Source organism: Penicillium malachiteum (assembly GCF_028827825.1).
Source record: "Penicillium malachiteum strain IBT 17515 chromosome Unknown utg000001l:1.0-8184562.0:1.0-8186909.0, whole genome shotgun sequence".
NCBI classification, from domain to species: Eukaryota; Fungi; Ascomycota; class Eurotiomycetes; order Eurotiales; family Aspergillaceae; genus Penicillium; species Penicillium malachiteum.
Window position 1 is genome coordinate 1940871 of NW_026643094.1, and position 15202 is coordinate 1956072.

A 15202-nucleotide genomic window follows, 5' to 3' on the forward strand; every position below is an offset into this window, starting at 1 on the left:
GCTATGAAGCTTCTGTCAATACCAAAACTATCGATACTGAATGATTTCTAGCGCTCAGGTACCTGATTCGGTCACGTTGTCAGTATCTGCCTTTTAAGGAGTCAGGAAGACTGAAGAGTCAACCCTGCTCAGTAGCAGTCGCAGCAGAGCCACCCATTTAAAAAAGAAAGAAAAAATCCCACGCGTTTGTACCAACCAACTTGAAGATTCAAAATGGTTTCCACTATGCCGCGTGAATTTCGCTCCAAAACGGAATACCAGTTCGACGAAGAACAAGCTGACGCCATTGTTCGGGCCACTGCCTACCATCGCAGAGACTTTTGCTTCTCTGCTATATGGTACCCATTCCGTGAGCATGTGAATATCATTTCCTCAATAGCGACGCCCTTCCGGCGGACTCCTAGCGTTGGAATCGGTACCCTCGATCGCTTACCCCTCGAGCTCCTATTCGATACTTTGTGTCGCCTCGATATACATTCTTTGTTTAGATTCCATCAAATCAATCTCAGATCGAGACAGACGGTAGACTCTCTCAGCCAGTACCGAAGGATAGTCTCACTTGACTAAGCCTGAGTTGACCCAACTGGTTTCATTTAAATCCTTACCTGGAACATATTCCATGAATGAAACAAAATTAAATCCCGCACCACTATTGTATCTCCTCATGAGGGTATTGTTGCTTGTAAACAGCAATCACATACGCAGCCACAAGCCCCTCGAGTTAGTCTAGTGGATCGGAATCAAAAATTCAACTTTATGAGCTCATGCGCTCTTCCTTATTATGACAAAGTGACTGGTAAAGTTGAACGTGGAATCTCGTTTGCGGGTTGCCAACTGGCTATTGAAAAGAATATCGTCACCACCGCAAGCACAAAATTCATATTTGACGCCCGAGACAAGGTTTATGCCCGGGATGGCTTTTTGGACCACTTTAAATGGTGTGAACAGGCACAAATCTTGTGGAAGTCAAGCGCTGAAGGTGCAAAAAAGCCAACTGAGATACCTTTATTCGCTTTGATGGAGGGTCATTTCCAGAGCAGAGAATGAAAATGTAAGGGTTCTAGTCTTTAGATACACATATTTCCTTGAAAGACTTCTTTGTTTCTTTTGAATAACCAGATCTAGATAAGAAAAATTCGAATAATAGGAGGGGATAGTCCTTCTAGGGTCGACCTTCTAATCATTTTGAACTTGAGCTAGGTTGGATGAAAAATGTGCACACATTGTGTTCCGATTTCATCCAAAATTTGCATTCAATCTTCAAAATTTAAAACATGGCACAAGACTCATCAATTCACTTCATTGACATGTTCCCTACAGGGCTCATTGTTGGCGATAGCATTTCTTGAAGTGAGTGGTTCTTGATGCAGACAATGGACAATCCTAAAGTATCAATCCTCTTCCAACATTGAAGGTTCTCTTGTAGATCAGTAAATAGTACATATTTAGTCAGAAGTACAGTATAGTACATAGTAACTTAAAAAATAAAGGCGCCTCTCACTACAATCTATTTAAAACGGTACTAGGAGTATTAGTATAGATGGAATTGGAAAGAGGCCGACGGCGACTTGAAGTAGAACATTTGAACATTTGAAGGCCGTTTCTGGCTTCCAGGCGATACCATGTCGTAGCACCGGCTACATGTTTGCTTCAAGTTACGCGGTGCATTTCCTGTCGATTGGCCATTAATCAACCAATCTTTGGCTGCTTCCTAGAGGATCCCGTGGTGGGTCCGTAAAATTACCTAGATCATCTGTGAAGGTTGTTAATACTCGTTATCATCCAGAAAAGAGATTGATAATCACCGAGCCCCACTTTCCACCATGAACTTGGAGAAGAGCAACCACCTCTAACCACAACTGCCCACTCTAATATACTAGTATCATTCCCCTGAAGATCTGTACCCCAAGTTGAATGAGCTAGACCTTCTTGGAGGTAATCTTGCTTCCCTTCGTCCGGTTCCTACTTGAATTCGCTCCCTTGCTACATATTGAAGAGGGATATGTACTTTTAATTTAGCCAAATACACGAGTCGATCCATCATGGAACCACCAGGACTCGAGGTCCACGGTGTAGAGTGACTGCCAGTGGACATTAGAATTTGTATCTTCCAAGGTTACTTCACGTGTAAGGGAACCTAATGGATGATCCACGAGTTTCCTCACAACACTAGCCCTGGAGCTACTACTACAGCATGACAGGCCAGTATCTGAGGGAAGCCGAGTTGATACAACATCTCAAACCCCGAGTATCTATTCCCTAGCTTGTTTACTAAAAACCCACTCAGACTACTTGCGTACGTACCCTTTTACTCAGTGCTATAAATCAAACCTCATCGCAGTTCCAAGATTTTCTCACTGATCATATTTCTCTCTCTGTCTCTCTTACCGATCCTGTTCTGCTCATGAAAATGAGAGCTGTCTGGTTTTTTGTTCCATTATCTTTGGCCCAGTTTGTATTGGCCAGTTTGGCCGGTCCTGTGGTCAATACATCCTATGGCCAGGTTCAGGGTGCCGTCTCTCAGTACCGCAAAGATGTAAATGTCTTCCGAGGCATGCCATATGCTAGCCCTCCGACTGGTGAAAATCGGTTCAAAGCTCCCCAAGAGCCGCAAGCGTGGCATGGGATCCGGAACGCGACAGTATTTGGCCCGCAGTGTGTGCAAATCAGCTCATCTGCTTCGATCTTTACTACGGGCTCCACTGTAATGAGTGAGGACTGTCTATCCATCAACGTCTGGGCGCCGTCAAACGCCACCTCTAAGTCAAAGCTTCCGGTATACTTCTGGATCTACGGTGGGCGTTATTTCGAGGGCTCCGGCGATGTCCCCACATACGATGGCTCCAACATGGCTTCTAAAGATATCATTGTGGTGACTTTCAATTATCGTCTGGGGATTCTCGGTTACTTCGCACACCCTGAGCTTTCTGCAGAGTCCATGCATAACAGCTCTGGCAACTATGGCATGCTGGACATGGTTGCAGCGTTGGAATGGACTCACAAGAATATTGCCAGCTTTGGGGGTGATCCGGAGCATATCACCGTCGGTGGCCAGTCAGCTGGTTCCTGTGGTGCGTTAGACATGATGCTTAGCCCATTGGCTGAAGGACTTGGGGTGGTTGGCATCATTTCTGAGACAGGAGCTCGGGGAACCCACGACCCTTCGATGGCCGGCTCTTCTACCAGCTATCGCCAAAAGACTGACGCCGAATCTTATGGTGTGACTTTCCTTGAGGATACCCTCAACCTGACTTCCATAGAGGAGCTACGACAAGTACCATACACGACACTTGTTGAGTACTATCCACTCAATGGAGACTATTACGAGAGCACACCACTGGCCAACATTAGTGCTTTTATGGAGCCTCCAATTTGGCGGCCTGTCTTGGATGGCTATGCAATGCCGTACAGCTATTCAGATGCGCTGAAGTACAATGCCCATAAAGATGTGCCTATTCTGACTGGTAACAACGCGGATGAGTCTGGCGCCCAAGTGACCCAAAGCTACAACGTCTCTACATACAACACCACATTCGGCGAAATGTACGGCAATATGGCTGATGAATTCTTCAAGCTATTTCCCGCTACTGGCAATACCTCCGATGTCACCGAAGTAGTGAACGCAATGTATCGATCTCTCAGTCGTGTGGGAACCTGGACATGGGCACTGGACTGGCATAAAGGTGGTGCCAAAAGTGATATTTACACTTACTACTGGACACATGCACCCCCAATCGGTGGACAGGGAGCCTATCACGGATCAGAGCTATACTACGCCTTTGGCGTGATCCCTTATGTCGATTCAAGCGCATCTTGGACTGAGACGGACTATGCCGTCCAGAAGAAGATGTCCTCCTATTGGGCAAACTTTATCAAAACTGGCAATCCCAATGGTCGAGACTTGCCCTTTTGGAGCCCAAGTCAGAATGCGACAAAGACAATGTGGCTCGGCAATTCCTGGGGAAATGATGAAATCGCTGCGAGTACAGAGAGAGTTCAATTCATATTGGACTATTACAAGACATTGCCCGCTTGGTGATCGTTACCAAATAGTTGGCAATTCTTCTTCCTGAGCATACATTCGTTATTGATCATATCAGAATGATTGATATTATATCTCCTCAGTTCAATGTTAGTGATTTATGTCTAAGCTAGATATCACTGGCAGCAGCCTGTAAATATGAAGTTTGAATCAATGAATCCTTTTTAATTATGAACATTTTATCAGTTGGCAATAAATAGCACAGTAAACCAAACTATTTGGTTAATTTAAGTATTACTAGTAGTCATATATCTGTTATTGGGTGAATTAAACTGTAGCTGGGTATAGTATATCATGATTGATGCTCATAGCCCTGGAGGTGAGTAGAACTTGCAATCTTGTACATACAGTAACAAAACAGACATAAGAAAACAGAACTTGTTTCGTCTGGTATGATACTTATGGGGCCCCACTACCTACTACACTGTTACCGACGTCAGCTAAGGAAGAGTGGCGCTCACAGGCATAGTATGACGCGTCACGCTAAAAGCAGTCCAACTTCGGGTCATAAAATTAGAAGGAATCATATCCCAATCATATTGTGATCCCATTGGTAGGTGCGCAGGTGTACATAGTATGTTGATTCTTGGTAAAGATCTATGAGATAATGCATCTCTACCACCACCACCACCACCCCACAACAGCTGACTCTATGATCAAATTTGAATAAGAATATATGGGATGTCCTCTTCAGACATCCGATTGCTTGCACCTGTGTACAACCTTGGAACTCTAGACGTAAAATCGCCGAATCGGCAATTTTCGAAGTGGGTCTCATACCAAGTTATGGTCCTTACGGATACATTGCGCAGCGCCGATCATCATATCAAAAACGCGGCCGGGAAGCTTGGTACAATGTAAATTGGAAAGTGGAAATCGGGAAAAATAGGCACTCAGAAAGGGCGACTTTACGTAGGGACACGCAATTCGGGAGTCACAGTAACGGCAGACAATATTCGGACCCTGATGAACTTTTTCCAGACTCTTATCGGGCGAGGGCGACACGCGTCTGAATTATGACTAGGGTGCTTATTGACCGTCATAAAATGAGTAAAGACTCCAAAATTCTTCGCGTGTCTATCCTCATCCTGAACCGGAATAGGAAAAATTTAGGGAGACTTTGATATAATAATGACAAGTTGGAAAAATGATGCATTGTATCGTGTTTTGGAACTGGATCTGCCGACCAATGCCAGCTTAAGAAACTCTGTTATCAGTAGAAAATGTGTTAAAGCGAAGCTCGAATAAGCTCTGGTAATTTTGTAATTAGCCCGTAAAATTAGATGCTAATCCGTTCCCTAAGCGTAAATGTGCCTCTTTCAAGTTTATCACTTAGAGTACTCATAGTAAGAGAAGTAAGAGGAGTTGGAGGAGTGGGAGAAGTGAAGGGTTCTATTTACTAGGTAAATTTAGACGTTCTCCCTAAAGACAGCTACCTCATTCTTCTACTTTCTCTCCTTGTATCCTAAACTTTTCCTACCTTCTCTATCCCTTACATAAGAGACCAGGTCCCCAAAAACCGAGAAAGAATCTTGATGATATCAAAATGATGTCGAAAAAGAGACCAGTGACAGTGGATGAGACTACAAGTGGCTCAACCCGCAAGAAAGCTCTGACTCATCGTGACTCACAAGTCGTGGAAGTATCATCGGTAGAGCGAGTGATCCTATATTCCTTTCTTTATAAATACTTTGACTAATCCTATCCTACCTTATAATACTAGTCTCAGAAAGAAATCAGCTACGGCAGTGCGAGGAAAGAGAAAATATTATTCCGGCCTGCATCAGCAAGGTGTCCGATGCTGCCCGGGGCTCTTACTGATACTTATCTACTACCTAGTATACAAAATTTGAAGTGACAGGGAAGACCCGGCTGACTACTCTCTGAATCATCAGCCATTCAAAATCGCCCAAGGTAGCTCGCTCACTTTGACTAGGAGACACCGCGCATCGAACAGGAAACGAGAGCATATCAATGAATCCAGAGCTCCGGACTTACACTACACTTCCTAGCCCGCGTTCACGAGAATGGACGCAATATAGGATTTCTCTTGGAGATAATAGAAGGACGCTCTGCTTCTATTCAAGACCTTGACACCTCAAGTGCTGGAAGACAGTCTTGAGCAAACTCCGCAAATCGGGATACCTACGTGGAGGTCCAACCCGATTCAACTTTATAACCACAGAAGATGGTGTCAAAACTATCGATTTGAACATCAAGAGAATGCTAGTCAGAATTGATGCGCAAAGAACTCAAGAGTTTACGTGACGAATTGACCAAACATTCAGGGCACGGTGATGGCTTCATGGATACTGAGTAGTGCATTTAATAGTTGAAAATGGGATTGAAGACGACGTTATATTCCATAATAAAAAAAATCGATTTCTCAAACTGATCATTGGCTTGGTTGGCCGTGGAAAAGTGCAACGGTAGTGACTCCAGTGGCTTAGAAGATCCGGGAATTTAATAGCGCCAAGTAGGTCCTGCTGTGATGCCAGTCAAGCCAGATAAACTTTCACACTCAGTTTTTGGAGAAGTCAGATATCAAATTACCAAAATCAGATTGACACGCGCCAAGAACCACGGAACCACGTGATAAGCGCGCGGTAGGCGCGGCTCCAAATTTTAGCGCTGAACCTCATCCGCAGCTGTCAAGCTTCACTTTCCAATCTCGGAGACTCCCACGGCCGCTGCGTACTACGTCCTTGGTCGCTGACCTGGTCAATCTTTCATCATGGTGAGTCCTTTCCAATAGACAGGAAATTTCCAGCAATCACAGACCCCGAGGCCCCAAGAACGGAATTTGCTAACAGGAACCCCTCACCATGAAAATAGGCTCGAAACAGCGAAAAGGCGCAGTCCATGCTGTTCCGCTTTCGGGCGCAACAGGCAGCGGACATGGGCATCATCGACGTTGGACGAACACGCCGACCAAAAGCCATTACCAGCATCGACTCCATCCCGACCTGTGAGCGCTGGCGCGGCCAGGTTCTGAAAGAAGTTTCCCGAAAAGTTACCCGCATTCAAGAATCAAGTCTCAGCGACTACCAGATTCGCGATCTGAACGATGAGATCAACAAGCTCATGCGAGAGAAATGGGCGTGGGAGATGCAAATCAAAAACCTGGGCGGACCGAATTACATGCGTGGAACTGGTCGAGTGTACGATGACGAAGGACGGGAGATTCCTGGCGGTGGGAAGGGATACCGATATTTTGGCCGAGCCAAGGAGTTGCCTGGTGTTAAAGAAATGTTCGAAGCTGCTACGCGACAATCGAAGGGGCCTGCTGAGGAGGAAGTTGCTGGTCGTGGTGGAGATATCGCAACAAAGAAAGTCGACGCCAACTACTTCGGTTACGGATTGGACGAGGAAGATGGTACATTGCTTGCATATGAGAAGCAGAAGGAGAAGGAGGCTGTTGAGCACCTGCGCGGCCAGGCTGAGGATGATGCTGAAGATGGATGGCAGTCGCTACCGGGCGATGCAGGTGATGGAGTTGAATGGCGACTACCCTCATTGGAAGAGGTGCAAGAAGAAATGGTTGACCGGCGACGAAGACGACTGCTTGATAAGATTTCTTGAGGAGTTTCCTTCATCTCTGTCGAGGACGGTCTACGTTTTTCTATTTTCTTTTTCTTTTTCATGTCGGCGTTAAGGATGCTCATGCGAACTATTCACATCACACGACTTTGTATCATTTTATTCTACATCGACTCTGTCGCTCAAAATTTATAACCCATCATACTGGTTATTTTCGGATTGATTATCTTCCATTATATATGCACAGTAAATTAAGCAGAAGATTCTTCTGCCTCTGGCATGTTCTTTCGGTTGACCCTTTCATACTTCAATGCTTGAGTCAGACTCAGCCGTTCATGCTGCAAAGGATCTTCTCGTCGCCGCTTTTCCGCGTCTGGGTCGTCCAGTATAAATCTCCCAACATCACCTGATCGCCATTTTTGAATGAAGAGCAAGGCCGCACCGTCCACATTGGGTATTCCACCCTTCATGAGCAATCCAGTATGACGCGCGAACTTCTCCAGCAACGGGACAACCTCATTTGTAGGTTCAGACCAACGCTGATACGCCTGCGGATCATGCAAATTGACCTTATACAATAGATAGTCCACGAGTGTGATAGGTGATATGACAGTGTCCTTGACACACCCAACAAGCGCTAGCTTGAGCATATTCTCCGCATCTGGCACATAAGGCATGAAGACACCAGGTGTATCAAGGACATAGGTATGGGACCCGCCCTCTCGCTCAATAATTTTGACGGGGGTTGCGATTTTGCGCGTAATTCCCGGCTGACCTCCTGTTTTCAAGGCCTTTGCTTTTCCCACGCCAGAATTCCGCAAGTGGTTTATCAGGGTCGATTTCCCTACGTTGGGCATTCCAACAACCATGATACGGCATCCGGTCAGCTTCTCGGGTGCTGCGGCATCGGCTCGGAGGTGTTTGATAATTTTATTGACGTCTGCCCGAGATGAAGAACTGGTGAAGAACACAGTGCTATTGCGATCGAGGTTTCGAACTTTCGTCTCTATCTTCAATCCCATATCTCATTAGATAAGTGCTATCAAACCACTGGGCAAGAAATGCGACTCACCTGTCTTTGCATTGGGGATTGCGGAACGGCACCCAGATCTCTCTTCGTGTAGATAATTATTCGCCGGGTTTTCCCTAGCGCTTCCTCAAACATGGGGTTTATTGAAGTAACCGGTGCTCGGTAGTCTCGACATTCCACGACATAATCAATAGACGAGAGCATATTCTTCATCTTGGTCAATCCTGCTCGGTGATGACCCAGGAAGTATGACCTCGGAATCGACCCATAATGAGGGAAAATCTGGCGCGGTAAAAATTGCGCCATATGGGATGAGGTGAAAACAACAAGATTGTCAAGCGATGAATACTATAATCATATTCTACTCGCCCAGGCGAGTTAGTTGACAGGATCCAAATATGCGGAGATAGAAAATTGCCGCTTGATTCAGGGCGGACTGAAAGGCGGTGGGATCTTATCGATAAATGATATGATAAGTCAGCACAGATGGGAACGGACCAATCACGTACAGGATGAAGTATAGACTGCAAAAGCTCTCATTAACACAAGTAAAACAACAAATGAGTCAATAAGTATGCACTTTATAACGAGTTCGGCAATTATCACCCTAATTTCTGCATGTTTGTACCCAGGTCGAGTGGGCTTGAGGATACGGCGGATCAATTATGATCCCGACTAACCCCTGCTCGTCCCTTGTACATACTACAGGTCATATCCCCGCCTCTTTCTTTCCTCTCAATATCATGAACACCGATTTCATTGCCTGAACCAATTCTTCCTCCCCAGATCACTTCGTCAAATTCGCCGCTTTCCAAATTCCCAATATGAGCTCCGAAGCTCCGCAAGAGTACTCCTTCGATGAGGAGATACTTCACTTCTTCCGCCAGACCTCTGCAACTCAGTTAGCTTGCAATGCTCGTGCGCAGGAGCTCGCCGGTGGGCCTGTTGTTCCTGTTGAAATCCAAGGTAGCTGTAGCTATACTGTTTATGCAGGACCCACTCGCGAGTCCGTGGTACAATTTCGACTTGAATCGCTAACCCTGAAGACCGCCATGGTCAATCTGGCCCGTGACATATACGGGCCTTTGATTCCGTCTGCTACTTTCTATGGTCGGATTGGAGACTCAAATGAGGGCGCAGATGGAAAAGAGCAGTTACTTGTCTATGTCATGAGTCGAGTAAAAGGCATCAGCCACCTTGATTTCATTCTGGCTCATAATCTTCCACCTGACTCGGTCGAGTTTTGTATCTGGCGACAAAACCTGATAGCAGACATTGCAGGGTATGACAAAGATCTCTCTCCCTTTCTCTCTCTGTCTTATTTAAGTTAAGTTTTATAGATTCCTTGGGCTGGCATGGAAGCATCCACAGCCTATTAGCTCATCGGATCGAGAAGCTAAACTTCAGAGATACGAGAAAGATTTACGCCAACTTCTTGTCGCGCTGCCGAGTCGCTTCCAGCCCATCATCCAACAATCCATTGATACTCTGCCAGCTATCTTCGCACTTCCTATGGTCCTTATCCATAAGGACTTTGGTGTCCACAACGTTATGGTCGACGAGAAATACAATCATCTAGTCGGAGTCATTGACTGGGCTGAAGCTGAGATTGGGCCCTTTGGGACAAACTTCCACTCCCTCCAGCAATTCATGGGCCACTTTCGCCTTCGTGTAGGCTGGATCCGCCATGCCAACTACGAAATTTTAGATCGAATCTTTTGGGACATCCTATCGAGAAGTACCGGAAACCTTGATGCCGATACCCTCCAGACAATCAAAGCGGCCAGAATCGTTGGTCTTCTACGGTCCCACGGATTCACGAGTCGTCTCGGTAATAAGACAGAGCCAGAGCCTATTCGAGATGATGAAAGTGGAGCCTACAATATGCTTGGACTAGATGGATTGCTTCTTACCCCAGCTACGAAGCTTGTGGATTAGATTGGTGTTCCTCGTGTAGAATATCTGCTCAATTGACAAACAGTTTTGCCTGTATCCAGCAAACGAATCTTCAGAGATTGCCTGGGAATCGCCAGTATTCTAGCAACTTGAAATTGGCACTAGTATTTCCATTGACCCTGAGTTGGAGTCGTTGAGTCTATAAATGAATGAATGTAAGTTCCCAGATGTCTCGCTTGCCTGCACTCTATGATCTACATTCCTTGTAATTATCAATTGATCGTATCTAGTTCGTGTCATCGTCCTAGTCATCGCCGGGCCGCCAGCCTTCCTCGACATCCTGATCACTGAAGAGCGCCGATCGCCCCAGATCTCCATCGAATACCTCCTTCGCATCATGATCCGCATCTTCAACAACGACAAGTCGTACGAGGCTCTTTCCATCCACAGCATCGCTCCAATCAGGCAAACTGTCGAATGAACCAGGGAACCCATCCAAATTCTCATCCGTGCCTCCGAGGGTGTTGATGTATCGGTACCAGATCAAGTTACGGGCACGTCGATTGACGCCTCCTTGCATGATACCCATGCAGCTCTGGTCACCGGAAGCTCCCGTATCCTGGAGTCCCACAATAGAGATGACATCTCGGCTTAGGTATTGTTGGAAATAATCCTTTGCCGTCATGCGCTTGCCTCCAGTGCCGGGGAACTTGTCAAAGCCGTATCGCCAAACATTATAGTCAGGGCAAAGCTTCTTTGAGCTTTCGTCGTCGGACAAAATAGGTCGGTCTTCGGTGAAATACATGCAGGAGGATGGGTCGCCGTGGATGTACCGAACGTGAACATTGTCGGGAGCATCCTCACCCAGAGCTGAGTATCGCTGGGCAAGCTGACCGCCGCCACCATGACCAACGACGGTGATGTTTGTCAGTTTTGGATACTTGTCTTTGTCTGAATGAAGCCTGACGAGGCCGTCCAAGACGTCGAAAGCGGTCAGATCTGAGTCTTTTGGATGATTAGCCTGGGCACCCGCCTCCCAGGCGTTCAAGTCGTCCCAAGCCAATTGGTTTTTCGTGTACTGGCCGGAGTTGTATTTCGTCGAGAAAAACTGTGGGGCTAGCACTGCCATTTCATGATCCGTTCCGGGGTAGTTGTCATCTTTTGCCTTGGAGATGGCTTCGTCGAAGATCTTCCAGTATTCATTTCCATTCCTGAGTCTCCCATGGAGAACAATATATAGATGCTCGAGTTTATCGTCATCAATATCCTTTGTTATGAACCCCGGCATTTCTTCGTCACCATGCTCATTGACATTAAATGATGTGAAGTCAGCGCCATCTGGTACATCGATGTCGCCGTGGGCCTGTTGTTCAGTTAGTGAGCTGAGTGCAATATAACATTTGAACGTTTAATGGGTGCGACACACCTCTCCTTCCTCAGTGTCTCCAGGCTGGAGCATAGCTGCACCCTCTGCAGAGTAAATGTCTTGTTCATATGTCACTTCGACTTTTCCATATCGAGACTGGTCGTATCGGAACGCAAGACAGTAGGGCAACAGTCCTGCCAAAAGAGCTGCCCGAACCAGCCCTCGGGTTGTGAAGGTGATGGTCATGATGTGCTTCAGCCAGACCTTCAAGCCACACTTGCGCAAAAGTCAGTACCTGTCAACCTTTGAAGAAAAAAGGATTCGGAGGTTGCTTGCAATGCCCCGGGGCCAGTGCTTACCTTGTCTGATTTTACTGAATGCGTTTGATAAGGATCGGGCCGAGTCAATGTCGGCAAAGGGGAACGGAAGAGTATTTAAAATATTATGACTCGGATGATAAAAATCCGGGATTCAAGTCGGTCCATGACGATCGCTCTCGGGGTCTCGGTGAGTTTGACCGGAAAGGGGAAGTAAATGGAACAAGATCAACATCATCTTGGAGGATCATGATCCACACGGGAAGTGCGTGGATCTTCAACAATCAATATGTACACATGTGCTGCGTGCATGCTGTACATGTATCACCTTGGCCCCCCAATGCCCGTCCGTGCCTTACTACACCTGCATCTCTGGGCCTGCCTTGCTTCGAACATAAGAATATTGTTGGTGACGCTGCTTATTTACAGAGATAGATTCATGATCATACCAAGGATTTGCTTCTCTATTCAAAGGTTCTAATTAGCCTACCTTTTTTGTTATCTTGCTTCAAGGTACTGTACGACCCTGACCATCATATTGTGGGGCAATACGACAATCGAAGTGGATACTCAGTACTTTATGCACTCCATGAGGAATGAAAAAGCTGAGATCTGCCAGGGCCCAGGGCGGTGCTACTGACAGCCTGTGACATGTGTAGATAGTTCGCACGGAGTTCGGAGTATATCAAGTTGGACACTGTTATGTATTATGTAGTGAACTATCCTCCGTGCAATGACTTGGTCTGCATAATCCGTTTTCCATTTCAGCATGCGTGGAGGCAAAACACGATGCCATTGGCCTTGATCTTATGCCGAAATGCCAATATTTGAAGCATGCCAAGGAATAAGTCTTGGTATTGGATTGTCGAAGATCTGCGTCTAGACTCCGGCACACCCGCGATCGCGTGAAGATGGCCTGTGTGGCGGTGTATTTCGTACAGTTGCCCTCTTTTGAGACTCCAAGACCAGCTCGTATTGTGTCAATAATCATCATTTGCAGATGAAAGAGCGTTCTGGAGCAAAAATTCAATTGAATCTTTCGATTTTGGAAGATTGACTTTAGAACCTTGGATATCTGCGCGGATCTTCCAAGGTCCCGTATGTATCGAAAATCGAGTCGGAATAACGATATGCCGCTATCAACATGGATATCACCTCGCCAACCTCAGCTCTCACTCCTTCTTCTCCACAATACCCTTCCGTCTTCCATTTCTGCAAGAGGTGAATGATGATCCAACCTCTCGGTAATTTTCTATTGCCTGTCAGACGCAGTATAACGCCCTTCATTAGGCAAAGCTACAGGTAGGTGCAGCTGCTAGATCTATGTGCTTTTTAAGTGTAGATCTCTAACCTAATCGGGACTAGTGTTGTAACACGCCCGCATTCACAATTCAACCATTGGAACCTTGGAACTCGATTCTACACACTTGAACCGAGGAAGAAAGCCCCAAAAATGAATCGCCAAAGACGACAAAACGGGCGCGGCGGTTCAAGCCACTCCCATCCACGTGTACCCCCTTCAAGATCTATCAACCCTGGCACACCCGTCAACATTATCCTCAAGGCCGACCAGCCTACAGGGCGCACAGTATCAGGCACAGTCAGCGATGTACTGACACGAGGAGATCACCCACGAGGTGTCAAAGTGCGCCTCACTGATGGGCGCGTCGGGCGAGTACAGAGCCTTGGCAGCAGCGAGGAGTCCTCAGGCCCGACGCAGGAGGAAATCGATGGAGAAGAGGGCATACAATTAAGAACAGAGGGAGGCGATCCCAGTGGAAGACGTAATCGCTTTACTGCACGCGACATGCGTCTCGATGGACCCGAAGAGCCTCCATCAGAAGTCATGGGGCTAGATATGTATATCCGTCCTCCCAAGGCAAAGAAGCGGGGCGCAAAGACGCAGGCGCAACAGAATGTGGACAACAGGGATGGTGGTATGGTAGACTCGCCCGTCCCTGCTCAAAAGACAGTCGAGACAGTATCCTGTCCTGTGTGTGGCACATTTGAGGGTGATGAAGCCGCTGTAGCCCACCATGTTGCAGGACATTTCGAAAAGTGATATGAAAATAATGATACCTGGACTAATCTTGGTCTAATGAACTCTTTCAACATTCACAAATAGTATCCATTACTAAAATTTTAGATGGCATACTTCTCGGGCCGCAAGTTGCAGTTGAAGTAGCTGCCCAGGTGGTCAAATTTGCCAGATTGCGATAAAAAGACAATTCACCATCGACCATCTTTAAAAATCCCGACCAACTCTGAAACGTCCCCTCTTGACTGGAAGCATGCCCCGCATAGCCCGGAATGTCAGGCACATGGTCGGAGTTTGTCTTTGACTAGCTGGAAGAGCAGGGAGTGCCCGAGATGATTCACTATCAATTCACTAGCTTATATATCTGATACTCAAGTGCAGACTGGGGATCACCTAAAACGAAATGCCCTTGAGCGACAAAAACCGAGGACTCAATCCATTTGAATTTAGGATCATCTGTTTCCATCACGGGTGTCGTGAACCATTCATGGTCGCCATATTCTGTCGATTGAGCATCTGGAGCCCCGCTCAAAATTTTGGTTGTTTTCTCATCCATTTTCAATACCCCCTTATAGCGGATATAGAATCCGTGTCCTTCTGGCGTCCGGGCAGATGTGCGAACATCAATATGACAGCTATTGGTTTCCGGGTCAATCTTCTCGCAGAGTCAGACGTTAGAGGTCATTATCAAATTGACAGTTCATTTAAACACGAACCAGAACATAATCAGCCCCTCCAGGAAGAATCTCAGCCTTAAGTCCTGAGCCCTCGATGCAACCGTGCGTGATTGGTGTCACTCCACGAGTTGGACCGGATTTTATGCCGGTTAGCATAATGGTGTATTCGTTACCAATGTAGCCTCGTAACGTGAAGCAAGGTTCAAGCTTTGGTGCCATGTTTCTTGGTCATTGGGGGGAAAGGATATGGTTTGTCTATCACCAAAAGCCACAATCTCTTTTGTGGTGGGCTTGGG

The 15202-nt window shown here is 46.6% G+C and overlaps 9 protein-coding genes across 9 annotated transcripts; 6 read left to right on the forward strand and 3 right to left on the reverse strand.

Moving 5' to 3' along the window:
- Positions 1–213: 213 nt before the first annotated feature.
- Positions 214–567, forward strand: N7483_000714 (F-box domain protein; the record flags this gene model as incomplete). Its single annotated transcript, XM_057084152.1, has 1 exon — positions 214–567. The coding sequence occupies one exon, from the start codon at positions 214–216 to the stop codon at positions 565–567; it is 354 nt and encodes a 117-aa protein (XP_056950301.1).
- Positions 568–619: 52 nt separating this feature from the next.
- Positions 620–1047, forward strand: N7483_000715 (uncharacterized protein; the record flags this gene model as incomplete). The annotated part of the gene is made up of 2 exons (XM_057084153.1): positions 620–670; positions 691–1047. The coding sequence occupies 2 exons, from the start codon at positions 620–622 to the stop codon at positions 1045–1047; spliced, it is 408 nt and encodes a 135-aa protein (XP_056950302.1).
- A 1363-nt stretch (positions 1048–2410) lies between these two features.
- On the forward strand, positions 2411–4039 carry N7483_000716 (carboxylesterase/lipase family protein; the record flags this gene model as incomplete). The annotated part of the gene is made up of 1 exon (XM_057084154.1): positions 2411–4039. One exon carries the CDS (start codon positions 2411–2413, stop codon positions 4037–4039), a length of 1629 nt encoding a protein of 542 aa, XP_056950303.1.
- A 2737-nt stretch (positions 4040–6776) lies between these two features.
- N7483_000717 (pre-mRNA-splicing factor ISY1) lies at positions 6777–7624 on the forward strand (the record flags this gene model as incomplete). The annotated part of the gene is made up of 2 exons (XM_057084155.1): positions 6777–6779; positions 6878–7624. The coding sequence occupies 2 exons, from the start codon at positions 6777–6779 to the stop codon at positions 7622–7624; spliced, it is 750 nt and encodes a 249-aa protein (XP_056950304.1).
- A 209-nt stretch (positions 7625–7833) lies between these two features.
- N7483_000718 (putative GTPase MTG1) lies at positions 7834–8918 on the reverse strand (the record flags this gene model as incomplete). The annotated part of the gene is made up of 2 exons (XM_057084156.1): positions 7834–8592; positions 8655–8918. 2 exons carry the CDS (start codon positions 8916–8918, stop codon positions 7834–7836), a joined length of 1023 nt encoding a protein of 340 aa, XP_056950305.1.
- A 518-nt stretch (positions 8919–9436) lies between these two features.
- N7483_000719 (aminoglycoside phosphotransferase family protein) lies at positions 9437–10550 on the forward strand (the record flags this gene model as incomplete). Its single annotated transcript, XM_057084157.1, has 2 exons — positions 9437–9894; positions 9953–10550. The coding sequence occupies 2 exons, from the start codon at positions 9437–9439 to the stop codon at positions 10548–10550; spliced, it is 1056 nt and encodes a 351-aa protein (XP_056950306.1).
- Positions 10551–10812: 262 nt separating this feature from the next.
- Positions 10813–12120, reverse strand: N7483_000720 (uncharacterized protein; the record flags this gene model as incomplete). The annotated part of the gene is made up of 2 exons (XM_057084158.1): positions 10813–11871; positions 11935–12120. The coding sequence occupies 2 exons, from the start codon at positions 12118–12120 to the stop codon at positions 10813–10815; spliced, it is 1245 nt and encodes a 414-aa protein (XP_056950307.1).
- A 1524-nt stretch (positions 12121–13644) lies between these two features.
- Positions 13645–14253, forward strand: N7483_000721 (YwbE family protein; the record flags this gene model as incomplete). Its single annotated transcript, XM_057084159.1, has 1 exon — positions 13645–14253. One exon carries the CDS (start codon positions 13645–13647, stop codon positions 14251–14253), a length of 609 nt encoding a protein of 202 aa, XP_056950308.1.
- Positions 14254–14572: 319 nt separating this feature from the next.
- N7483_000722 (DUF3237 domain-containing protein) lies at positions 14573–15125 on the reverse strand (the record flags this gene model as incomplete). The annotated part of the gene is made up of 2 exons (XM_057084160.1): positions 14573–14887; positions 14946–15125. The coding sequence occupies 2 exons, from the start codon at positions 15123–15125 to the stop codon at positions 14573–14575; spliced, it is 495 nt and encodes a 164-aa protein (XP_056950309.1).
- Between the last annotated feature and the right edge of the window lie 77 nt (positions 15126–15202).